The sequence below is a fragment of the Triplophysa dalaica genome, chromosome 3, assembly GCF_015846415.1.
Source record: "Triplophysa dalaica isolate WHDGS20190420 chromosome 3, ASM1584641v1, whole genome shotgun sequence".
In the NCBI taxonomy this organism is placed as follows: domain Eukaryota; kingdom Metazoa; phylum Chordata; class Actinopteri; order Cypriniformes; family Nemacheilidae; genus Triplophysa; species Triplophysa dalaica.
Window position 1 is genome coordinate 24,406,703 of NC_079544.1, and position 26,426 is coordinate 24,433,128.

At 40.8% G+C, this 26,426-nt stretch overlaps 1 protein-coding gene across 1 annotated transcript; it reads left to right on the forward strand.

The window, feature by feature from the left end:
• Positions 1-2,048: 2,048 nt before the first annotated feature.
• On the forward strand, positions 2,049-23,425 carry yju2 (YJU2 splicing factor homolog). Its single transcript, XM_056743678.1, has 8 exons — positions 2,049-2,207; positions 2,507-2,607; positions 4,326-4,470; positions 4,622-4,756; positions 4,952-5,133; positions 21,896-22,040; positions 22,316-22,481; positions 22,832-23,425. Exons 1-8 carry the CDS (start codon positions 2,184-2,186, stop codon positions 22,960-22,962), a joined length of 1,029 nt encoding a protein of 342 aa, XP_056599656.1. The 5' UTR covers positions 2,049-2,183; the 3' UTR covers positions 22,963-23,425.
• Positions 23,426-26,426: the final 3,001 nt, after the last annotated feature.

Below are 26,426 nucleotides of genomic sequence, written 5' to 3' on the forward strand. Positions count from 1 at the left end.
AAATGGGAGGAGTCATGAATACTGCTCAGCCATTTTGCATCATGTCTATGCTGCCTGCAGGCCATCTGATTGACTGCTTAGCTCCAACAGAAAAGTCATAGAAACAATTGAAGCAAACACATCACATTTCATCTCCTCTTGCGCTCTGCGCAGGTGATGTTTTCTGTCTTAGAAAACTATCTAGAATTTATTTTTGGTTCGCCAAAGAAAATATACGTCAAGTTAAGAACCACAGCCAAAATGTTTCTTGATAACAAGAGGCTTCTCGACTGCAAAGAAATATTTGAATAATGGTACTTTAACAGTTCTTCACATAGTTCCGAACGCAGGTTTCTTTTACAATAAACTTAACTGCATGGAGAATTAGGCACTAACAATGAAAATAAACAAAAAAAATTGTTGTCACCAACTGGAGAATAATATATTCTAAAAGAAAATAAAAATAAATAAATTTCCTTACACGTAAACTCCAATAATCGCAGCACTGCGTCCACGTATGTTCCATTTATTGCGCTGATAAAAATCCCAAATGCCAAACTGATCCATGGTGGATATCCCCAATCCAAGATTGAATTATTCAAGGACTTTTCAGATAGGCACTGCTGAAGGTAAATAGTTTTTCACGAAACTAGCGGTGCCAAGCAGATACCATGTCAAACGTAACTCAGCATTCATATCAGAAGAGGTCTCCAAACGTTGTACGTAATATATCAAGGTTTGTGTGCACTTTTTGCTTATTTGCGAATTTTTCATCTTCTTTCGCGCACAGCATCAGTTTGCGCGTCTCTCCGAGCGCAGAAGATGATGCGCTGCTCAACATGCGCGCGCCCTTGAACTGCGCAATAGGATTACGCACCTCAGTACCAAACATTTGTGCTATGAAAACTTGTTTCAAAGCAATATGTTTAAGGAATGCAAATATGGCTAATTTATTCTTGTTATGCATCGTATTGATTCCATCATGTGTTTATTGTCGTGTTTTTTGGGGTTCACTCTGGGATATATTAAACTTTACAGATTTGTGTTTCCAATCTGTCCTATGATGACTAACAAATGAAGGGGGATAAAGTACATATTTACGATTGCCCTCAACCTTTATATTTCCAAATAATAGTACAGAGAATTTGATTTTTTTATTTAAACATTCCAAATTATGTCCAAATTATGTAAACATGCACTTTTCGCAAACACTTATTGATTTATGCTATAGCCTTAATGATTAATACTATTGCGTGCCTGTTTTAATATAAAAATTATAGACTGAATTGCCTTAAAGTAACAAAATTGTTTCCTGTTGATTTTGATTGTATATAAAAGTGCTCCCTCTGCTGGTCTAAATTAAACCCTGTTTCTCTGCACACTGACATTACTGAAATGTATTGCCCCTTGCGTTTACTTTTTTAATTTCACATGTGGTACAAAAAAAAATCCTAAAACATTATTGTCGAGCTGTATGGTTCTACGGAAAAGTGTCCTTAATACCAGGCATATTATATTATCTAAAGGTGAAAACATTTGATTTTAAAAGTTATCTGTGGAACAAAAACGTGTTCTAATTGTCTTCATATAATATTTATTTCAGTGTAGGCCTACTGCAGTTTTAGTATTTTAATTATTTTAATTCAGCTATCCTGTAACTCGGTAGTGATAGGATGTCGTTAAAAACGCAAAGGTCGTGTGTTGGATCCCAGGAGATTGCACATACTTAAAAACAAAAATGTATATGATACTGCAATGTAAGTCGCTTTGGAAAACAGTGTCTGCTAAATGCATAAATGTAAATGTAAATTATTTCTACTTTTAATTATACTTTTTCAAATATTGTGAATGTTACATATTACATATACTTTAATTTAACCCCTCACTAGTCTATTTACTATTATTGTTATCATAGTTATTATTTTTTACAACTATTGACAAATAAAACGGATTTTATTTTGACTTTCATCTCTATTATATTTTTAAGTTTATCAAGAATTACTCCAGTAGGGGTCGATGAGGTGTAATGCCGAGGCTGTGCATGCGGTGGCAGCACTGAAACTCTTGACAGAGGAACACAACACAGAGAGCGAGTGAAATCGAGGAAGAACTTTGCAGCGGGGCTAGCGTGCTAACGTACTAACGTACTATTGAGGTTTTGCATCGTCGTTTTAACTTTAACTTTTAACTAACTAAAGAAAACCATGTCGGAAAGAAAGGTTTTGAACGTAAGTATCCTTTATTTATATTTTATATTCTTGTTGTAGTTGGAGAATGTAAGTTGCCATATCTAAATTGCTATCAACATGCCAAGTGATGTGAATTGTAAGTTAGTTCAAACAAATTTTTCGTCCAATGTGTGGAAGATAAACAGTTTTTTTACTAATAAGTGTTATTTCTGTGCATTTTGGAGTAGTACATTTTGTACTACCGTGACGACACCTGATATAATAAACCCTGGGGTCTTTTGTTGACAAAGTTACACTATGAACTGATACTACTAACATCTTTTGTTCTTTTACCACAGAAATATTACCCACCAGATTTTGATCCGTCTAAAATCCCTAAACTGAAACTGCCCAAAGACCGTCAGTATGTGGTCAGATTGATGGCACCGTTTAATATGAGGTGAGAGCTGGAGTTTCATTCATTTCGGATGTTATTTGTGTAGTTATATAAATTAAAGCAATAAACCTTAAGAAGCAGTGGGTTACAGTGCATTTTATAAAAGATAAAGACTGAGTGCCTAAAATCCTCCTTAGCTTTTATAAAATGCACTGTAACGCACTGCTTCTTGTGGCCTATTGCTTTTATAAAATGGTTATTCTATATTCTATATGCGTAGCAAGGTTTCAATTAAATAATGTGGTATTTAGGGTAATATTGCGGTCAGCCGTTATAAATCGGGGTATATTATAATGGCTTAAACCTAGCTCAGATTACAGGATTCTCGGCCAGATTTTACCCCGGTTTCCCCTCCCGAGAATCTTTGAAAAAATCAGGACCAGAACCTCGATCGGGTCGAGTTGTAGTTTCGTTCAACAGATTGTTATTGGCTATAGGCACGCATATAACATGCGTTTATGTGTTTGCTTTTATGCTGTATCTTATAATCACATTGGCATTCATCTTTATTCTCGGGAGCGATAATTGTTTTCTTCCGTTATTTATTAACATTGAGTGTCTTAAGTGGCCCAAAGGCCTTCAGCACTAGCAAAAAAGCATTATAGCACCCCCTGCTCGAAATACGTTCCCACGGCTTTGGATTGACAGACAGAGAATCATTCAGAGACAAAGACACAGCATTCCAGGATTGAATGTTACACACCTTGCTACAGTTTTTCTACAGTAACGTATAAATCCCTTGCTACTATTTGCTACAGAAACATTTGCTTTTCACCGCGGATACGCAGTAGAACAGTTCAAACGGTACAGTTACACACTCTTGACCCGTTGCACAGCCGCTGCATTTCCTTCATATATGGTGGAAATACACTTTTTTCATAATAGGACAAATAGATCACGTGAAATTAACTGCAATGTGCCTATGTTTACTTCTGTTTCCCGGTGAGATGACGTAAGAGGCGTCCTCTGGTATGATAATATTAATATTTCCCTGTAGTTTGGGTGTCTTAGAATGTCTTTTGATGTACAATTATGAAATAAAAAAACTTCTATTCTATTAATTTTTGCACTTGACAGCTTTAGTCTTATTTATAAACACAACTTTACCCCCCAAAGTTTCAAATGTAGATGTGATGTCAACATCTAAAAATAGTAAACCCCATAAAACGGATACTATTAGCTCCTTTTACAAAACTGCATTGTAAGATCCTATGGATATGTAAAATATGTGTAGTATATATTTAGTTGTACACTGTTGAGTGTGAGTGTGAGCTCCTGTAGTCTGAGCCAGGCTTTAGTCAACCAATCAGAATCAAGGACCAGAACTGACCGTTTTATAAATGTAGTTTTAGCTGCCAGAGGTGCACTACATAAAGAAATCGTTTAGGTGGCAATTATATTAAAGGTGGTTAGGAGTAAAAAACATACAAAAAAATTATACATCCGCTTATAAACAGATGCATGATGCAGAAGTTCTTTTAAGATATAACATTTGACTTAAGTTATGTCTGAATTCTCTGTGGTTTTATTTACATTTAATGCATTTGGCAGACATTGCAGTATACTATAGATTCTTACTCTGTGTAATTCCTGGGATCGAACCCATGACCTTGGCTGCTAGGGCTGCGCTTGAACCACTGAGCCACAGCAAAGCTTTTATGTATTATATGATCAACGAAGTCTGTTAAATAAAAAAATATGAATGCTATAATGTTTTGCAGGTGTAAAACGTGTGGAGAATACATATACAAAGGAAAGAAGTTCAATGCTCGTAAAGAGACTGTTCAGAATGAACTGTACCTGGGGCTGCCCATTTTCCGTTTCTACATCAAATGTACAAGATGCTTGGCTGAGATCACCTTTAAGGTAAAATAAATTGTCAATTTTTTTACGTGGACTCCTTTCAAACCTGCAGGTTAACCAAAAAGTAGCAGCTATAATGTCTTTACATTCCAAACTCTTGTCTCGGTTAAATGGAGGTGTTGATATGTTATCATTTGACTAATGTGTCTCACAGACTGACCCAGAAAATACAGACTACGCCATGGAACATGGTGCAACGCGTAATTTTCAAGCAGAAAAACTGATGGAAGAGGAGGAGAAGAAGATTGTACAGGATCGAGAGGAAGAGGAACTCAATAACCCAATGAAGGTCTGTGTGTATCAGATGTTTGGATGTTTTTGGGTTAAACGGAGATATAAGATGAGTCCCCTTACACCATTTGTTTTATTTTATAGTTTTGGTAATCATAGTAACAATAAAGGATGTCCAAACGTTTTCATTTGTTCGAATTGTTGTTTGTGCTAAATATGGATTTATGACCAATCAAGCCAAGCGTTGTCACAGGTTCTGGAGAATCGAACCCGGGACTCAAAGATGGAGATGGAGGTGCTGGAGAACCTGCAGGAGCTGAAAGACTTGAACCAGAGGCAGGCGCAGGTGAACTTTGAGGTCATGCTCAATGAGTATAAAGAGTTGGAGCAGAGACAGAAGGAGAGAGAGCAAGAGGAGGACGAGCGAGAGACCAAGTATGAAACAGACTTCATTAGAATATGCACAAGTGTCAACTTATGTTTTTGTTAGTAAATGTTTTCTTACTTTATCACACACTTTTTTTATTTCATTTTCTTTAGTCCTGCCTTAATTTTTATGTTAAGATGGAATGCTTGTTTGAGTGTTAACTTTAGATCATGGTTCTAAAATATAAACATATCTTTACTATATTAATGGAGGCATGAATTAAAATCACAATTTTAACCCAAGCCTTTTGTTATATATGAGGGAATCGTATTTTCGTGAAAACATCATGTAAGTGTCAGAACTGAAAACGCCCTTGTTACTGAGATTACATCTGTTATTGACACCAGGCCCAGCGAACACCATGTTCTGGAATAGGTTGAACACCACCTCCACAGAGAAATATCAATAACTACTTCTCTAGCCCCTCCCACTGGTTCGTGCATGACAGAACCAGTGCCATGGAACCAACTCAACTTTATTTATATAGCGCTTTTTACAATTTTCATTGTTACAAAGCAGCTGTACATGAGACACATTGACTACAAGTTAAACAACTAAAGTCATACTTGTAAAAACAAGAAAAAGGTGAAAACACAAAAGACAGACATACAAATGCTCCATACACACAATATGCATACATACACACATTGACATAGACGCACACACGCAAACACACTCGCACACATGCACAGTGAAAGCACACATTTGAGATAAAGCAGAGAGAACCACAGGTCAAATATTAAACTGACTATAAATTCCTATATGCAATGTTAATTATGCAAAACTTCTGAATTCTAAAGCAGTCCCCCCGGCCAGGCAAATAGTGCAAAACAGTATGCAAACGGTGGTGAGGAACTCAAAACTCCAATCGAGAAAAAAAACCTCAGGAGAACCCAGGCCCAACCAGGGGATTCCAGTTCCCCTCTGGCAAAAGCTGCTGCCTCTGCACAAGCTCAACAGTGCTTGCACAACAAGGCTAAATAAAAAATAAAGAAACTTACTAATAAGGTAAATTATAGATTTAAGATTATCATTAACAATCTAATAGCATTTGAAATTTTGTAGTGAAATCGTGTCAAGTCGCCGCGTCTTTTATCCAGCTCTATCATCTCAGCTCTTGTCAGGTCACCGCTTTCCATTCTCAGCTCTGCCATCAGGTCTGGGCATAAACTGCATCCTGCGGTAACCTTGGAACAAAGAGACAAGACTGGCTGAGAATAGAGTACTGTTCTGCACTCTTTGATGCAACAAGTACATCATTTTTTGTTGGATGTGTTCCTGTTCCGGTTGATCTAAATAATTTAAATCCTCTTAAGGATTAATATTATGGAAGTGTAGTGTATGCAAGATTGAAATGATGCGTCTTTAGTCTACTTTTAGACTGGAGGTGTGCCTGCCTCCTGGACAGTGCAGGGAAGAATATTCTAAAGTTTAGGCGCAAGATAGAAAAGGATCTACAACCTGCACTTGTATATTAGTTAATAGTTTATATTAGTTATAATTAGTCAATAGTTAAGCAGTATTCTTGGTTGTTACGTATGGTGGTTTTCGGTCCAGTAAGTAAACACTTCTGTTTTGTCAGTGTTCAGTAGTAAAAAATTGTTACTCATCCAGTTTTTTAAATCGACTATGCATTCCATTATTCGATGCAACTGTTGTGTTTCATGAGGCTTCGAGGAAATATAAAGTTGAGTATCATAAGCATAACAGTGAAAGCTAATTCCGTGTCGCTTTATTATATCTCCTAGAGGTCGCGTGTATAATGCGAAGAGCAGAGGCCCTAAGACTGAGCCCTGTGATACACCGTACTGGACTTGCTATTTGCGGGACACCTCATTGTTTATTGCTACAAATTGAAAACGGTCAGATAAATAAGACTTAAGCCATTTCAATGCTATTCCATTAATGCCGACGTAATTTTTGAGTCTTTGTAGGAGTATGCTGTGGTCAATGGTGTCAAATGCAGCACTAAGGTCTAACAGCACCAATAACGAAATACAGCCACGGTAACGCAAAAAACAGATCATTAGTAACTCTGATCATGCTCGAAATTTAGACTGGAATTCATCATTAATGTCATTCCTTTGGAGGAAGGAGCATAATTGAGTTGAAACTACTTTTTCCAGAACTTTAGATATAAAAGGTAAATTCGATATAGGCCTGTAATTCAAGTTTATTTATGTAGCGCTTTTCACAATGTGCATTGTTCCGAAGCAGCTTTACAGGGGCAAACAGGAAAAACAGAGAAAAGGTAAAACACAGCACAGTGCATGGTGTTTATAGAACAAGCAAGATCATTCTAATAAATAATATCTAATTAATAAATGCCCTGCTGTGGCGAAGAACCCAAACTCCAATGATTGATTAATGGAGAAAAAAACCTTGGGAGAAACCAGGCTCAGCCGGGAGGGCCAGATCCCCTCTAACTTGTCATAGCTGCACTCAGTGACCCCGACCAAAAGCCACCGTCAAATATCTACGAGGAAGAGGGAGAGAATTCCCTAGTTCTCTAGGGTCGAGTTTGGGTTTTTTGACAAGGGGCCTTATAACAGCCACCTTGATTGCTTTAGGCACATGTCCTAATGTCAGAGATGAGTTAATAATACTAAGAAGAGGATCTATAATTTCTGGTAGCATTTCTTTCAGTAGTTTTGTAGGTATAGGGTCTAGCATGCATGTTGTTGTTTTTTTAGATGATCTAATGATTTTAGACAGTTCATCGTGATCTACGGTAGAAAATAATTTTCGATTGTATTTTCGAGTACTAACCTTCCATGCTGTAATAAAAAAACTCTAATTTAGTCTTCTTAAAGTGCCGCTCCTTTTTCCTGGTCACTTTCTTTATAGCCTCTGTGTGTTCATTATACCACTGTGTTTGGCTGCCATTTTTAATCTTCTTTAAACGCAGAGGAGCAACTGTGTCTAATATTTCCGAGAAGGTGGAGGTAAAATTTTCAATAGTAATGTCAATATCTTCAACGTTTTTACTCATGCTAGAGAATTGAGAGAATTCACGCAGATTATCGAGAAACGCATCTTTGGTAGTTGAAGTAATTGTTTTACCATATTAGTAACAAGGAGTTTGATTTGCAGCCGTAGGCCAGTGAAGCAAACATAATATCAGATAATGATCCGAAATGTCTTCACTCTGCTGAAGGATTTTCACATCGTCCAGATTTATACCGTAAAATAGTATTAAATCTAAAGTATGATTACGAAGGTGATTGGGTCCTGACACATGTTGACTAACGCCCATGGAGTTAAGAGTTTCTTGAAAGCCATTCCCAAGGCATCTGTATCGTTATCTACATGGATGTTAAAGTCACCAACGACAAGGACTCTATCTGCGGCCAGTAGTAGTTCTGATAAGAACCCACCAAATTCTTAAATAAAATCTTTGGTGCCCTGGAGGACTATATACAATAGCTAGAATACATTTTAAAAGTGTTTTGTCCTTAGTATTAGGTGTTGATTTGTGAAGTACCATGACTTCAAAAGAATTGTATTTAAAATTAGACTTCTGAGAGATGCTAAAATAATTATTGTAAAGTGCAGCGACACCTCCCCCTCTACCTTTTAAACAAGGCTCGTGTTTATAGTAGTAATCTAAGGGAACGGATATATTTAGAGCAGTGGTTCTCAACCGGGGGAGCACTGACACTCTCCCAGGGGGCGCGAGTAGGCTACAGGACTGTGTTTGGACTGATTTAAAAAAAGAGTTTTGAACAAATTTGATTGGTTTCTGGATAGTGAGCGCAAATGCAGGTGATAAGCGGTTTTATTAAGCGAGTCATTGAGTCGTTCATTCAAACGATTCGTTCAAACGGCCGATTCATCAAAAATGAGACAGATGTTTGTGCATGGGTAATTGAATCTTTGACTCAACCGATTCGTTACAAACACTGAATCATTCATAACATGATTGAGTGTTGCCGTGAGATGCGCTATGCTGTGATCTTTGTTTGGATTCATCGGATCTATTTTCGCTGCTAAAATAGACCAAAACGTCATTATTTAGTCTAAAATGCAAGTGACTTAATATTATTATCTTGTTTGTTGAACTGTCATATAGAATAGAATACCTTTTATTGTCACTGTACATGTACAATGAGATTCGATAGCTGACTCCACAAGCAGTGAAATAAATACTATAAATTACATTACAAAAAAAAAGGGGGGTAAGGTTGAGCAGACCTGAGGAACGTGTACATTTGCAATAATTACGAACAGTGCATGTGAGAGTTCAGAATAGTTATTGCTTTTGGGAAGAAACTGTTTTTGAGTCTGTTTGTTCTAGCCTTGAGACACCTGTAGCGCCTCCCTGAGGGGAGCAGTTTGAAGAGGTCAAAACCAGGGTGGGAGCTGTCCTTGGTGATGGCTAGTGCTCTGTTTAGGCAACGGGAGGTGTAAATGTCCTCCAGGGAGGGGGGAGGGCAGCCAATGATCTTTTGTGCTGCCTTTTCAACCCTCTGAAGCCTCTCCCTGTCTGCAACGGTGCAGCTGCCATACTATATTGTGATACAGTATGTCAGCATGCTCTCGATGGATGAACGGTAGAAGGTCATTAGCAGGTTGGAGTTCAGATTGTACTTCCTGAGAACTCTCAGGAAGTGCAGCCGCTGCTGAGCCTTCTTGTAGACTGCCTTGATGTACTCAGTCCAGGAGATGTCGGCGGAGATAAGGACGCCGAGAAACTTGAAAGAGTGAACCCTCTCCACACACTCGCCGTTGATGTATAGGGGGGCTGGGTCGGTCCTGTGCTTCCTGAAGTCGATGATGATCTCTCTGGTCTTCTTGATGTTCAAAGTGAGATTATTCTCTGAACACCAGACTGCCAATTTACCAACCTCTTCTCTGTAGGCTGCCTCCTCACCTTTATAGATGAGTCCGACCACTGTAGTGTCGTCCGCAAACTTGACAATGAGATTGTCGTTGTTGGCCACTCTGCAGTCGTAGGTATAGAGACAGTACAGGAGGGGGCTCAGCACACAGCCCTGTGGGGAGCCGATGCTCAGCATGCGGCATGAGGATAGGTGGGGGCCAAGTCTCACAGTCTGGGGACGTTTGGTTAAAAAGTCCTTTATCCAGGCACATGTGAGAGGGGCAAAACCAAGAGTGGCCAGTTTGGTGATGAGTCTGTCTGGGATTATGGTGTTGAAGGCTGAACCGTAGTCCACAAAGAGCATCCGAACGTAGCTCTGCTGTTTCTCCAGGTGGTTCAGTGCAGAGTGGAGAGCTACGGAGATGGCTTCCTCGGTGGATCTTTTTGCACGGTATGCATACTGGTGTGGGTCAAAATCTGCGGGGAGATGATCCTTTATGTGCTGAAGGACCAGTCTCTCGAAGCACTTCATGATTACCGGGGTAAGGGCCACCGGCCGGTAATCATTCAGACTTGTGATGGGAGTCTTCTTTGGCACTGGAATGATAATGGATGATTTTAAGCACTTTGGGATGACTGCCTGGGCCAGTGAGAGGTTGAAGATCCTGGTGAAGGTGGGGGCAAGAGCACCTTGCCAGGTATTCCGTCTGGGCCGGCAGCTTTCTTTGGGTTCACTGCCAAGAGCACCCGTCTTACTTCATGTTCGTACACGGTGAGTGAAGTTATGTGTGAGGTAGTTGCAGGTGAGGGGAGAGCTGGAGCAGATGAGTGCTGCTGAGGTATTTCAAAGCGAGCAAAGAAGCAATTTAGCTCCTCTGCAAGCGGCGCACTCAGGTCATCTGTAGGCGCATCCCCGCCTCTGAAATTTGTGATGTCCTTTATGCCCCGCCACACCTCCCGTGTGTTGTTGCTGGACAGATGAGACTCGATGCGCAGTCTGTGGTCCGCCTTAGCTCTTTTTATACCCTTTTTAAGGTCGGCTCGAGACGCTCTGTACAGAGAACTGTCCCCAGACCTAAAGGCAGTGTCGCGGACCCTGAGGAGTGTACGTACCTGGCTGGTCATCCAGGGTTTCTGGTTTGGGAAGACCCGGATGGGTTTTTCCACCGTCACAGTTCCGATACAGAACAGGATATAGTCCAGTACCGTCCCTGTGAATGTCCCCAACTCCTGGTGTACAAATAAGTCCCAGTCTGTCGAATTAAAGCAGTCTTGTAGCATGAAGAGTGCATCGCTAGGCCAGGTTGTAACAGACTTTGTGGTGGGCCTGGCCCTGCGTCTGAGAGGGGTGTAGGCTGGGGAAAGCAGGAGGGAAAGATGGTCTGACCTACCGAGGTGGGGGAGGGGTATGGCTCTGTATGCGTGCTTAATATTGGTGTAGACATGGTCCAGAGTCTTCTCCCCCCTTGTGGAACACTTTACATGCTGGTAGAACTTGGGAAGTACAGTCTTCAAGTTGGCCTTATTGAAGTCCCCTGGAATTATGTGAACACCGTCTGGGTGGGCCCACTGCTGTTTGTGTATGGTGTTCAGCAGTATAGAGAGGGCTGTGTTTACACTGGCATCGGGTGGAATATACACAGCTGTGACAATCACCACAGTTAGCTCCCTCGGCAGAAAGAAAGGCCGGCATCTTACAGACATGTACTCGACGTCTGGGGAGCAGTGACTGCCTATAACTGTCCCGTTGTTACACCATTTGTCATGCACATAAACACAGAGTCCCCCCCCCCCTGCTCTGACCGGAGTCCTTGGTCCTGTCATGACGGAGCAGAGTGCGGTCTACTAGCTGCACGCTAGCATCGGGTATACCCGGCTGAAGCCAGGTTTCGGTGATAATCAGGACACAGCAGTCACGAACATAGCGATTTCCAGCAAGTTGTAGTTGCAGCTCATCCGTTTTATACACCAGGGATCTGGCATTGGAGAGATACAGGCTTGGTAGAGGTGGCTTGTGTGGTTGTTTCCTTAGCCTTAGCATAACACCGGACCTACGGCCCCGCTTCTGCTTCCTCTCCCTCCTCCGTCTGCGCCGCCTCCTCGTCCCGACAACAATCCACGGAGAGCCCGGCGGTCTCGCTATGTCGTTTGGGATGTTATGTGTGTTGTGAAAGTCGCCCGAAACAGATATCTGATGTTGATCCCCGATTTCCAAAAGCGTCTGGCGGGTGTACTGAATGTTCACAGCACCAATAATACTCAAAGTAAAAAAAAAAATCAACAGAAGAGGGAAAAGAAAAGAGCAAGAGCACTGAAGTGGAGAGCCGTAAGCCGCTGCAACCATGCGCGCCGCCATTTATGAAATCAGTGTCACATTTTCAATCATGAGGTGATGGTAAATTAAGTGATGGTCAATTGTCAGCTGTCTTGGTCGTCAGGTAGTGTGATGCATGTTGCTGAACTGTATTCAAAAGTTATAAATATAAAAACACTACATTTTGAAATTTAGCTGCAGTATGTCAATTTAGTTTATTTGTGTGTGCTGTGCTCATAGACTTTATGATTTCTCCTAGAGAAACTGCGCAAGCCTCACAAGTTTAAGGTCCTTGAACCCTGACTGAGTCCGAAACTGCCTTATTCGTTTTTTCATATTCATCATTTGGTGGCTCTCAATTGTCAAAAAGACCCCTCAAAATATTTGCTACGGATGCGAAAAATGCAGAAAATCTAACCATCCGAATAAATTTTTATGACGGACGGAAGTTTCAGAGGCTGCAAACATATAAAACGTGAGGTCGTATTTAGTTATATATACAGTGGGGAAAATAAGTATTTGACACATCAGCATTTTTATCAGTAAGGGAATTTCAAAGTGGACTATTGACACAAAATTTCCACCAGATGTTGCCATCAAGTCAAACATTGAATTCATACAAAGAAATCAGAACATTTAAGTATACAAGTTCAGTCATAAGAAATAAAGTGAAATGACACAGGGAATAAGTACTAAACACACTTTATTTAATACTTTGTAGAAAAGCCTTTGTTTATGATTATAGCTTCTAGATGCCTCTTTTATGGAGAGACCAGTCGTCTGCATTGAGTGATTCTGGCCCATTCTTCCTCAAGACTGGTCTTTAAATCTTGAAGGTTCCCTTGGCCTCTTTTATGAACTTTGATCTTCAGTTCTCTCCATAGTTTTTTCTATGGGATCTAGGTCAGGTGATTGACTGGGCCATTCAAGCAGCTTGATTTTCTTTCTTTGAAGCCACTTCATTGTGTCCTTGGCCTTGTGTCTGGGATCATTGTCTTGCTGAAAAGGCCACCCTCTTTTCATTTTCAGCTTTCTGGTAGATGGCAGCAGATTTTTATCCAGAATGTCCTGGTACATTTCTCCATTCATCCTGCCTTCTTGGGGTGGTGGGCAGTGCCATTTCTTCTCCAAACATGGTGTGTAGAATGACTGCCAAAAAGTTCAATTTTGCTTTCATCTGACCATACTATAGTGTCCCAATAGTCCACAGGCTTCTCCTAATGCTCTTTCGCAAACTTAAATCGAGCCTCAACATGCTTTTTGTTCAGCAATGGAGTCTTACATGGTTAGCGTGCATGGATGCCTTGGCGGTTCAGTGCATTGCTTTTAGTTTTCTTTGAAACAACAGTACCTGCTGACGCAAGATCTTCCTAAAGTTCTGCCCGAGTGGTTCTTGGCTCTTGGAGAACTCTCCTGATTATTCTTTGGACTCCCCGGACAGGGATTTTACGTGGAGCACCTGATCGTGGCCGGTTTATGGTGAACTGATGCTCTTTCCATTTCCGGATAATGTCCCCCACAGTGCTCACAGGAACATTCAGCATTCTGGAAATGCGCCTATAACCATTCCCATCAAAATGCTTCTCAACGATAAGATTGCGAAGATCTACAGAGTGTTCTTTGCTTTTACCCATCATGAAATCTTTCCTGTGTGCCTCCTAGGTTATGAGAAGCCTTTATAGGCCATCAATTGGGACTAAAGCAGCTGATATCAATTAGTACTGATAGGGGGCAGGGTATCTCTCTCAATACTGACAGATTTCAGGTTATCTCCTGGCTTTCTATGCCATTTTGCACCTTGTTACCTTCATGTGTTCAATACTTATTCCCTGTGTCATTTCACTTTATTTATTATGACTGAACTTGTATACTTAAATGTTCTGATTTCTTTGTATGAATTCAATATTTGGTTTGATGGCTACATCTGGTTGATACAATTTTGTGTCAATAGCCCACTTACAAATCCCCTTACTGATAAAAATGCTGATGTGTCAAATACTTATTTATATTACATATATACTTATATTTTCCCCGCTGTATATATATATAAAACGAATAAGCTAGTCAGAATATAGGCTACAGTTAAAGCTTTCCTTTGTAACGACAATTGTTTTTCACTGTATAAAATGTAATGATTTGCCAATGCAAAGAGAGTACCGCCACCTTTTTCCCTCACTTCAAGCGCTGATTATAACACAAACAAATCATCCTCCTGGCGACTTTTTTTTGTCAAAAGCGACAAATCCAGCGACTTTTACTGGTGTTTGGAGACTCGAAAGCACGAATCACTCTGTACTAGGCCTACTGTGCACAACGAGCAGCGGGTGCTGCCGTGAGCCCCTCTCCCGTCCAAAAGCACTCACAGGCGTTCAGTCTCTCAGTAGCCTCACGCAGCAGTCAGAGCAGAGAGAAGACACACACCCATCCGCGTCCAGGCTGCAAATGAATTGTGCATGCGCATGGCTGCCGCCGTTCTCGCCCTGGCTTACAGAGCGGGGTGTAAATGTTCACTCACTCTCACACAAAAATAAATCACTGCAATTAAATTGACTCACGACATAGCTCTCCATTCACTCTAGTCTAGTCTCTCACCAAGTTCGCTTGTGCCAGCTCTCGCTAGTCTGTTATTAATCTCGATTTACATAGGCCTTTACTACAAAAGCCCAACAGTCTTTTTAAAGACTAAACCCACAAACATTCTTGTTAAAGATTAGATCAAATCTCAGCCCCTGCCAGTCATTTTTTTCAGTAGCTACACTTAGCTAAAACTATCCACGCGACTAAGACACACACACACACTACAATCGTTAAGTATTAAAATGAAATCTGAATTGTCTGCAAAATAATTATTTTGTTCATTTAATTAAATATCGTGCCCAAAACCCGACTGATTAGCCCCTGATACGTCTCTCAACATAGCCCCACACACAGTTAAATATTGCTTAAACTTTTTTGAAAACACATAACAAAAATGGAGAAATTTCTTGTGAGGACCAACAAGCCAACCGACGCATCACCAGCTGCAAAAAAGCTTCGAAGGTACATTGAAGCATACCTGCAGTTTGGGTTTAGTCACAACTGATCTGAGACCTCAGTGTGTCGTGTGTGCCAAGGTGCTGGCGACAGCAGTATGAAGCCCTGCAAATTGAAAAAGGCACCTCGAAACTAAGCATGCAGGCATTAAAAATAAACCGGCTGAATAAATTAAAAGAAGGCTTGATGGTCTCCATTAGCAACAGGCAACCATTTCAATATACAGCACTGTGTCTAAACAGTGTTTGGAGGCATCGTATGTAGTGGCTGAGAATCGGTAAACTGGGTAAACCGCATACATCCGCAGAGACTCTCATTTTGCCGGCAGCGCAGGACGTGTAGAATAAAGATAGGCGATAGTGCAGCAGCCAAACTCTGTGCAGTTCCACTGTCCAATGAAACAGTCGCTAGGAGAATTGTAGACATGTCCAATGATATCGGAGACCAACCGATAGAGTTCGTAAAAAGAGTCCTTACTACGCGCTGCAGCTGGAGGAATCCACTGATATTGCTGGGCAGGCACAGCTCCTCACCTATGTCAGGTATCTGCGGGACAAGGCGATTGAGGAGGATGTCCTGTTTTGCCCGCCTCTTCAGTTGCACACTACAGGAGAAGCCATTTTCAATGTCCTTGATATATTTATCCGTGAAAATGGTTTCGCTTGAACGGCCTAAACCTGTCTTTGCAAGGCCGCGGAACTCATATTTTGCTCCTTGCAGACAAAGTGCACGCCTTCACACAAAAACTAGACCTCTGGCATGGCCGCATCAGTCGAGGGAACTGTGACATGTCCCCCAGCCTTGCAGACTTTATCACTGATGCAGGCACGTCACACGATTTCTCCTCCCTATTTCAATCAGCGTCTGAGCACCTGTCAGCAAAGAGAAAACAATATACGACGTACTTTAAAGAGGATTATCGCTCTTTTGCGTGGGTTCGAGATCCGTTTGTGTGCACAGCAAACGAGCTATCAATTGATATGCAGGAACAGCTTATTGAGCTGAAGAGTGACAGCAGACTGAAGGAACCCTTTAGCTCCTGCCCTCTTTCGTCATTCTGGGCAGCATTGATGCAGGAATATCCTAAACTCTGTGACGTCGCCTTGAATATGATCCTTCCTTTCGCCTCGACATATTTGTGTGAGGCAGGATTCTCAAAAATGACTGCACTCAAAACTAAATACTTGTTATTTCGTGCACAAATCGTGCACAAATCGAGGATGATTTGAGGCTATGTTTATCAAACATTGAGCCAAGAAGTGAGGATCTTTGCAAGGCAAAGCAGGCTCAGGTCTCACATTAACATCACCTACCTGCAAGCTTCTGTAAAAAAATGCATGTGATACCTACTACATTTACATTTAGCAGATGCTTTTATCCAAAGTGACTTACAAAGAGTTTAGGAGCCATAAGCAATAGTTCATACAGGAGCCATAATACATTAGGTGCCAATACAAAGTTACTGGTTTCAACAAAAGCTAGACCACTACCTGTTGAGAGAAAGGGTTCGTTTTTTTCTTTCATTTGTTTGTCAAGTATTCACAGAAGAGATGGGTTTTAAGTAGTTTTTTAGATGTTGTGAGAGATGTGGTTGAACGGACAGAGTTAGGAAGAATGTTCCACATGGAAGGAGTTGTGAATGAGAAAGAGCGGGAGAGCGATTTACTGCCCTTATGGGAAGGCAATACAAGACGCCGCTGGTTTGCTGAACGCAGGGATCTTGATGGGGTGTAGGAGTGCAGGAGAGTGTGGAAGTAAGCCGGTGCAGATCCAGTGATAGTCCTGTAGGCAAGCATTAGTGACTTGAATCTGATACGGGCTGCAACCGGTAGCCAGTGAAGAGATATGAAAAGGGGAGTCACGTGAGCCCTTTTGGACTGTTGGAAGACGAGGCGTGCTGCTGCGTTCTGAACCAGCTGAAGTGGTTTGATAGCCTTTGCAGGAAGACCAGCAAGGAGAGCATTGCAGTAGTCCAACCTTGAGATTACCAGGGCCTGGACAAGGTGTTGTGCCGCATGCTCCGTGAGGTAGGGTCTGATCTTTCTAATGTTGAATAAGGCATATCGACATGACCTTGTTGTCTTGTATGTGATCATTGAAGGACAGCTGTTCATCAAATATGACTCCGAGGTTCCTGGCTGTTTTGGAATGATTGATTATGCTATTGCCAAGATTGATGTTGAAATCGTGTTGGACCGTAGGGTGTGCCGGAAACACGAGTAGTTCGGTCTTGGCAGGGTTCAGCTGGAGGTGATGGTCTTTCATCCAAGCTGAGATGTCCTCGAGGCAGGCTGTAATGCGAGCGTCACAGTGGTATCGTCTGAGTGAAACGAGATGTCAATCTGGGTGTCGTTGGCATAACAGTGATATGAGAAGCCATGTGCCTGTATGATGGGTCCCAGTGATGTCGTGTAGATGGAAAAAAACAGCGGTCCATGCACCGACTCCTAAGGGACCCCAGTGATCATGTGGTGAGCCGTGGACAGCGAGCCCCTCCATGACACCCTGAAGGAACTGTCGGAGAGGTAGGATTTGAACCAGGGGAGGGTAGAGCCTGTGATTCCTAGTGATGACAGGGTTGCTAGCAGTATCTGGATTATTGACAGTGTCAAACGCTGCAGATAGGTCTAGCAGAATCAGGGCAGAGGATTTAGCTTCCGCCTTGGCTAGCCGCAGTGCTTCTGTGACCGATAGCAGTGCAGTCTCAGTGGAGTGGTTTGTTTTTAAGCCAGACTGCTTGTCATCCAGTAGTTTATTCTGGAATAGGTAGGAAGACACCTGGTAGAAAGCTGCCCTTTCAAGTGTTTTTGCTATAAATGGGGGGAGAGAGACAGGTCTGTAACTGTTGGGAGTAGAAGGGTCCAATGTTGGTTTCTTCAGTAGGGGCGTGACCAGGGCCTGTTTGAATGTGGATGGAAAAGTGCCGGTGAGCAGGGAGGTGTTGATGATGTGTGTGAGTGCAGGTGTGAGCGAGCTGGATATGGCCTGAAGGAGATCGGAGAGGATAGGGTCAAGGGACAGGTGGTGGGGTGGCTGGAGAAAGCCAGGTGACTTCAGTGTCCTTAAGTGGGGTGAAAGAGGAGAGTTCGATGGTCGAAGTGTGGGAGGTGTTTCCCAAGGTCTGAGGTACCGAGAATTGTTTGCTGATGGATGATGTTTTGTCAGTGAAAAATACAGCAAAGTCTTCCGCAGTCAATGATGAAGTGGGCGGGGGAGGATTGGGGCAAAGAAGAGAGTTAAATGTCTTGAAAAGCTGTCGAGTGTTAGATGCATTGCTTACCTTGGTGGTATAGAAAGAAATTTTTGCTGTGGTAACACTAGCAGAGAAAGAGGAGAGTAGTGACTGGTAGTCCCCTAGGTCAGCAGGGTTCTTGTTCTTGTGCCATTTCCTTTCAGCAGTCTGAGTTTACTGCGTTTTTCACGGATGATGAAGGTTCCGTTTAAAGTGAACGGGTGGTGGTGTTGGTGTAGTGCATGTAGGAAGGAGCATGTTGAAAGTGATGAAGAAGTGGTCCGAGATGTGAAGAGGTGTGACTTGAACGTTATCTGTGGTGCAGTTACGGATGTAGATGAGATCCTGCTGGTTTCCAGATCTGCGAGTACTGGCTGTGACGAGGCGCGTGAGGTCGAACGAGGCGGTGAGGGTGTGGAAGTCAGAAGCATAGGGTTTCTCCAGGTGGATGTTGAAGTCCCCAAGGACTACAAGAGGGCCGCTATCCTTCGGAAATGATGAGAGCAGCATATCTAACTCTTCAATGAAGTCGTGAAGAGGACCTGGGGGACGGTAAACTACATCAACGCTGAGCTGAGTGGGAAAAGTGATATTAACAGCATGGTATTCAAATTAATAGTTGTTGCATAGGGAAGATAGTGTGGAATATTTTCAATCATTGGTGATAAGCAAACCTGTGCCTCCTCCTCTTCCAGTTTGGCGGAGAGTGTGAGAGAAGGAGTAGTTTGTGGAGAGAGCAGCGGGTGTGGCTGAGTCTTCAGGACGAATCCAAGTCTCAGTAAGACCAAGAATGTGAATCTCAGACTGGCTGGCAAACGCATGGATGAAGTCAGTCTTGTTCACAGCTGACTGGCAGTTCCAGAGACCCATAGATAGAGACAGAGGTGTAAAAGGGGAGATGTGAATGGGACGCGCTTGAGAGTGTGTGCGTCGTGCCTTGCGTCTTGGGTGAGAACGCGGTCTACAGTAGAATACAGGAATAAACTCGAAACACATGTTAGTAGACAATTAAATGAAAGCAAAGGTATGTTAAATATACTGATGTGCCTTGCGGTTTCCTTGCTCGATGGAGTCGGGCAGGTAGAGTCGCAGGTCTTTACACTCTTCGGTCTTCACACGAGGAGGCTGAACACGAGGGCTGACGCTACCGCTGATGCTTACCGCGACAGCGCGGAGAGACTGCTTAGGTATGTGTTGAGATTAGCGCGAACAGAATACAGCTGGAACAGGCCTTCTCGATTAGCAAAACAAAGTCTGTACGACTTGAATGGGCCACGGATCAAACAGCGAGCAACTAGCTTGGCGCTTTTAAGTGCAAACTTGTGATGTCAAGCCGTAACGAGCGGCTAACGGCAAATTAAATTCAGTACAAACGCAACAAAAAACGCTTACAACTTCGCAATCAGTCAACAAATCATTAAATAAACGAGCTCAAATAATCTTAACTAACAACAGGCAACAGTCCAGTTCAACAGTTAAAACAAATAGCAGACTCACGCACTACAGCAGACTTGTGATGACTTGTTCGCTTCTCCTAAGTTACTGGAGTAAGCGAGCAGTTTAAATGCACTTACGGTCGCTGGAACACGCCTTATCGATTAGCAAAACAAAGTCTGTACGACTTGAATGGGCCACGGATCAAACAGCGATTAACTAGCTTTTAGGCCTAGCTATTAGGCCTAGTTATAATAACAATTATAAAGCATACGTTAATATCAGAGGTCTGGTGCCAATTTCCAATTATAGCAATAGCCTAGTAATGATAATAGGCCTTTACTGATGGTAATAATAATAATAATAATAATAACAACAACAACAATAACAACAATAAGGCATGTATCCTCATATAATTATATAGCAATAGCTTAGTACTGATGATAGGCATACTACTACTCATAATAATAATAATAATTATAATGTCTGCAAGCTCACATTAGAAGTCTGGTGCTACTGCCAATTATAACAATAGCCTAGTAATGATAGTAGGCCTACCTACCGCTACTGATGATAATAATAATAATAATGTGAGCCTAAAATAATAGCCTAGATCTATCTTTCTATCTATCTATCTATCTATCTATCTATCTATCTATCTATCTATCTATCTATGCATGCAAGGTGGTGTGGGTGGTGTGGGGGGGGCACTTGCAAAAGGTTGAGAACCCCTGATTTATGCATGTTGTATATTTTTGTATTCTGCAACGCGAGACGGCAAGCAGACAGTTGGTTTAGCCATTCTGTCTCCTTCCTGACCTGGGCCCCAGATAGAGTGAGCAAGCAATAAACAAACATGCCGTTAAATTTAGCTAAATATTTTGCCACCCCTGGTTGTGGAAGAATACAGTCGCTGCATAATCTTCCTTCGATTCCGATATTAGGAATGCGTGTTTAAATATTTTAAAGACGTTTCACCTCATGTGGGAAAACATGGAGTGTTTGTTCGTTAAATTTTTCCGAGGATTCCTTGGAACAGGTCGACACTGAATTTGTGGAGAATTTAAAATTAAAAAGCAGTGCTGTGCCTTCAATATTGGATCCAATCGAAATGGCGCAGCAATATTATGCGAGTAAAACATTTTTGTACTATCTCATGGAAACTCGTAACAGTTGAGACCCGCGATCGTGGTGATCTTTTGTCCGGTTCAGGATCACGGGTCTCAAATGCTGACATGTACAGTCATATATCATTAAACGCTATGCAAGAATAGTCTATACAAACTATACGCAAAGCCTTGCCATCACATCCGGAAAATAAGTCAGTAAATTTCAGTAAAATCATCCCGTGCGAATGCGTCACATGAAATACAGATGTGGGGAGGTCATTTATAAATCACAGGAGGTCTCCAGATAATACTAATGCCCTGCGAAAACTGTGAATGGTGCTAATGTGTAACCTAACGTTATGTCTCGAACCAAATTCACAGAACCCTCCAACTACGAAAACTGCTATCCAATCAAAGCGGTGGGCTTTTATTTCCAAGTGTCTTCAATGCGGCACGCATATTAAAACAGAGCGTTTTTTTTGCCCTCTAAACCTGGGTAGAAAACGGCCTATTACTTCTTGATTTTGATGTTTTTTGATGTAAAAAACAGGCGAATGTCATAAGTAGACCTTATATAACTGTATAAAACAATAAACAAGCACAGTTCATCAGACCCTTTAAAATAGCCACTTGACATATGCACACTGTATATACATGCCTAACAATTTTAACTTTTAAATCTTGATGTTGTTTGTTAAATATAATAGTATTTCATCACAGCAGCATCAGTGCATCTTCATGCATCTATTTTATGTGCTATTTGCCAAAGCTTAAAGAAGATATATATCTGTAATATAGTATGTCATTTTACTCCTTCTCCTCATAGAGAGATGTTGGACAGAGCTTTGGTCAAACGGCTGAGAGACTCAGACTCTGAAGAAGAGGGGGAGAATGGACCAGAGAGAAGCAGGAAACATAAAGCTTATAACCCCACAGACATCCTCACCACAGACACAAACACAGGACCACAGGTAATAGGACAATTTTAGACTTAATTTTTTGACATCACATATTACATTTCGTTATTGACAGACGAGTAACTCGTTAAATAAACTTAGTCAAATTGTATCACCAACTGTAAAAAAATATATGATTTTGGGGCACCATTGTGCCAACTTGTTTTTATATAAGTATTATTGAATTGTTGCATGTTATATTACTTGAGCGTTATAGTTTTTGTTGTTTTCCTATTCTCGCTTTGACATGCCTCATTTCTCACTCATGAATCTGTCTTTGGTTTCTGCAGACCTCGTTCTCACTAGGTGTGAAGAAACAGAAGGTGGAGAGCTGGGAGAGAAGTGTCGGGGGGATGAATGGACGGGGAGCGCTGGGGTCTCTGATTGTGAGGAAGAAACCTGCCGGTTCTGACTCTGCCATACCACAGCCGGCCTCCGACACACGAACAGCTTCAGGTGCTACTTAAACTACTACATCTATCAAAACAAAAGTAAACGATCATTTGGAAAATGAAGCACATTTGTAGGACCAATAAGATTTTTATTGTGACATTTTCGTGTCGATGAAGAACAATTTATTGTGTGGCAAAACACAGATTTTTGTTAATGAACATTAATGCAAATAAATAGTATGTGTTGCATTGCCTTTAAGTCAACTAAATTATTGTCACATGCATTCTATACACATGCTTATAATAATATTAATATAAACCTTTTTGGTTGGTCTTGTTTTAATTGATAAAGACCTGCTGCAGCTTCCATTGTTTTTCCTCAACTTTTTTCTCTTTCTGAAATGACATGTACAGGTGCCGTCAAACCCGTGACCTCCACAGCTACACCTGGTGCTTCCATCAGCCAGACAGTCACGGTTCAGAACGGCTCCTCTCTCAGTCTGTTGGGGGAGTACTTGGACAGCGACGAAAGCCACTCTGATTAGTCTGAACACAATGTATTGTAGCATCCTTACTGAGATATAGTTGTGACCGCAAAGATGTGTTTATCTTCAGCACAAAGGCAACCACCTCTCTCCACATGACACAAAAAGTTAACCTTAACAGCTTCCTAGACCTGGTCTGCTTATACATAAATTAAAAAAATATATTTTTCAATAAAATCCGGTTCAGGTGGAGGAACAAAAGCCCTTTCAATTTTACAGTTTTTTTTTGCTTGACAATATTAGATCTGATCCATGTTAATGTTTGTTGTGTACTCTATTGTTTCTGATGTACTCTTTGTTATGTAATATTAATTGTATGTATAACATTGGTTCAATCAATAGGTGGAAATGCATTTAATGGAGGCGAGTAATCCTAGATACAATTTTTCCCATAAACTAGTCTCGCATCACAAAGAAGTTTTTCACGTTTTCATCCTACAGATTAATAAAATGTTCCACCCGACTCACTACCTTCTATTGACTTTTTCTTTTTATGCCTTAGTTTATGAAACATTTCGCATATTGTGAGCTTCTCAGGAGAAATGTCAGACATCAGGTGGATTGTTTTAGTTTTCCTATAATGTTAATGGACTCTAGTCTTGTGGGACCATCTATAATTCGACATTGAGATTTGAACTCTGTATTCTGATAAAGGTTGTGCATTGCATTCTGTTTGACTGGTAAGTGCAATAAATGCAGTGATTGGTCACTTTTTCACTTAAAAGCATGCACATTCTCAGTCACTCTGTATTATAGGCAGCTTGCAATGCAACGTGGTCCTAAAACAATATTCTGCAACACTAATCACAAAGCTTTCATTTGAAATTAACTCCCATCAGCAAGTACAAAGACAATGCGACCCTCCTCCGTTTAGGCCTTGATTATTGAAATGACTCTTACAAACACTAGTGAAATAAAATATTGATCGACATTCATGTAATTCCTTCATACATAGTACTGAAATAATGTTTGTTTAGGCTAAAGTCGAACCGCCATTATTGTTTTGGATAAAACTCTTTATAGTATACTTTTTTCTGCTTTCATGTGTCTTTATTATTGAATATTAATAGAAAAATAAAGAGATAACATATTTACTTACAGTGGGTAAATTAGCATATATTTACATAAAAAGCATAAAATGTGTCAACGGTATGTTCAACATGATCAAAATACTAACGTTTTTAAAAGTCCTCACATTAAAGGGTTATGGCCCAGAATCCTTACACAACATAAAGGATCAGAGTCAGTTTTCATAAACGCTCATTCTGAGTGCTGGGAGAGTCAGAAACATGGGCTTTGCACTGAAAACTACATTTTGTGTAAAACTGAATGGGTGCACAATGAAAAAGTGTATTTAGAAAAAGGATCAGAGTCAGTTTTCTTAGACGCTCATTCTGAGTGCTGGGAGAGTCAGAAACATGAGGTTTGCACTGAAAACTGCATTTTGTGTAAAACTGGCTTTGTGCATGAAAAGGGCATTAAATAAAGGATCATTGTCCGTTTTCTTAAACGCTCATTCTGAGTGATGGGAGAGTGAGAAACAAGGACTTTGCACTAAAAACAGCATTTTGTGTAAAACTGGCTCCTTGCATAATGAAAAAGGGCGTTAAATAAAGGATCACAGTAGGTTTTCTTAAACGCTTATTCTGAGTGCTGGGAGAGTGAGAAACAAGGATTTGGCACTGAAAACTGCATTATGTGTAGAACTGACTTTGTGCATAATGAAAAAGGGCGTTAAATAAAAATTAAAGTCAGTTTTCCTAAACGCTCATTTTGAGTGATGGGAGAGTGAGAAATAAGGGCTTTGCACTGAAAACTGCATTTTGTGTAAAACTGACTTTGTGCATAATGAAAAAGGGCGTTAAATAAAAATCAAAGTCAGTTTTCTTAAACGCTCATTTTGAGTGATGGGAGAGTGAGAAGCAAGGACTTTGCACTGAAAACAGCATTTTGTGTACAACTGACTGTGTGCATAATGAAGAAGTTCGTTTAGGAAAGGATCAGAATCAGTTTTCTTAAACGCTCATTCTGAGTTCTGGGATAGTGAGAAGCAAGGATTCGGCACTGAAAACTGCATTTTGTGTAAAACTTGCTTCTGCATTATGAAAAAGGGCGTTAAATAAAGGATCAGAATCAGTTTTCTTAAACGCTCATTTTGAGTGATGGGACAGTGAGAGACAAGGATTTGGCACTGAAAACTGCATTATGTGTAATACTGACTTGTGTGCAAAATGAAAAAGATCGTTTAGGAAAGGATCAGAGTCAGTTTTCTTAAAACGCTTATTCTGATTGCTGGGAGAGTGAGAAGCAAGGATTTGGCACTGAAAACTGCAATTTGTGTAAAACTGGCTTCTTGCATAATGAAAAAGGGCGTTAAATATAAGGATCAGAATCAGTTTTATTAGACGCTCATTCTGAGTGCTGGTAGAGTGAGAAACAAGAGTTTGGCACTAAATACTTTATTTTGTGTAAAACTGGCTGTGTGCATAATGAAAAGGTTAGTTAAGGAAAGGATCAGAATCAGTTTTCTTAAACGCTCATTCTGAGTGATTGGAGAGTGAGAAACAAGGATTTGGTACTGAAAAATCTATTTTCTGTAAAACTGGCTGTGTGAATAATGAAAAAGGTTGTTAAAGAAAGGATCAGAATCAGTTTTTTAAAAGCTCATTCTGAGTCCTGGAAGACTGATAAACAAGGATTTGGCAATGAATACTTCATTTTGTGTCAAACTGGCTTTGTGCATAATAAAACAGTTCGTTTAGGAAAGGATCAGAATCAGTTTTCTTAAACGCTCATTCTGAGTGCTGGGAGAGTGAGAAACAAGGATTTGGCACTGAAAACTGCATTTTGTTAAAAACTGACTGTGTGCATAATGAAAGGGTTCGTTATGGACAGGATCAGAATCAGTTTTCTTAAACGCTCATTCTGAGTGCTGGGAGAGTGAGAAACAAGAGTTTGGCACTTAATACTTTATTTTGTGTAAAACTGGCTGTGTGCATAATGAAAAAGGGCGTTAAATAAAGGATCAGAATCAGTTTTCTTAAACGCTTATTCTGAGTGCTGGGAGAGTGAGAAGCAAGGATTTGGCCCTGAAAACTGCATTATGTGTAAAACTGACTGTGTGCATAATGAAAAAGTTTGTTTAGGAAAGGATCAGAATCAGTTTTTTTAAACGCTATTACTGATTGCTAGGAGAGTGAGAAACAAGGATTTGGCACTGAAAACTGACTTGTGTAAAACTGGCTTCTTGCATAATGAAAAGGGCGTTAAATAAAGGATCACGGTCAGTTTTCTTAAACGCTCATTCTGAGTGATGTGACAGTGAGAGACAAGGATTTGGCACTGAAAACTGCATTATGTGTAAAACTGGCTGTGTGCAAAATGAAAAATATCGTTTAGAAAGGATCAGAATCAGTTATTTTAAACGCTCATTCTGAGTGCTGGGAGAGTGAGAAACAAGGGTT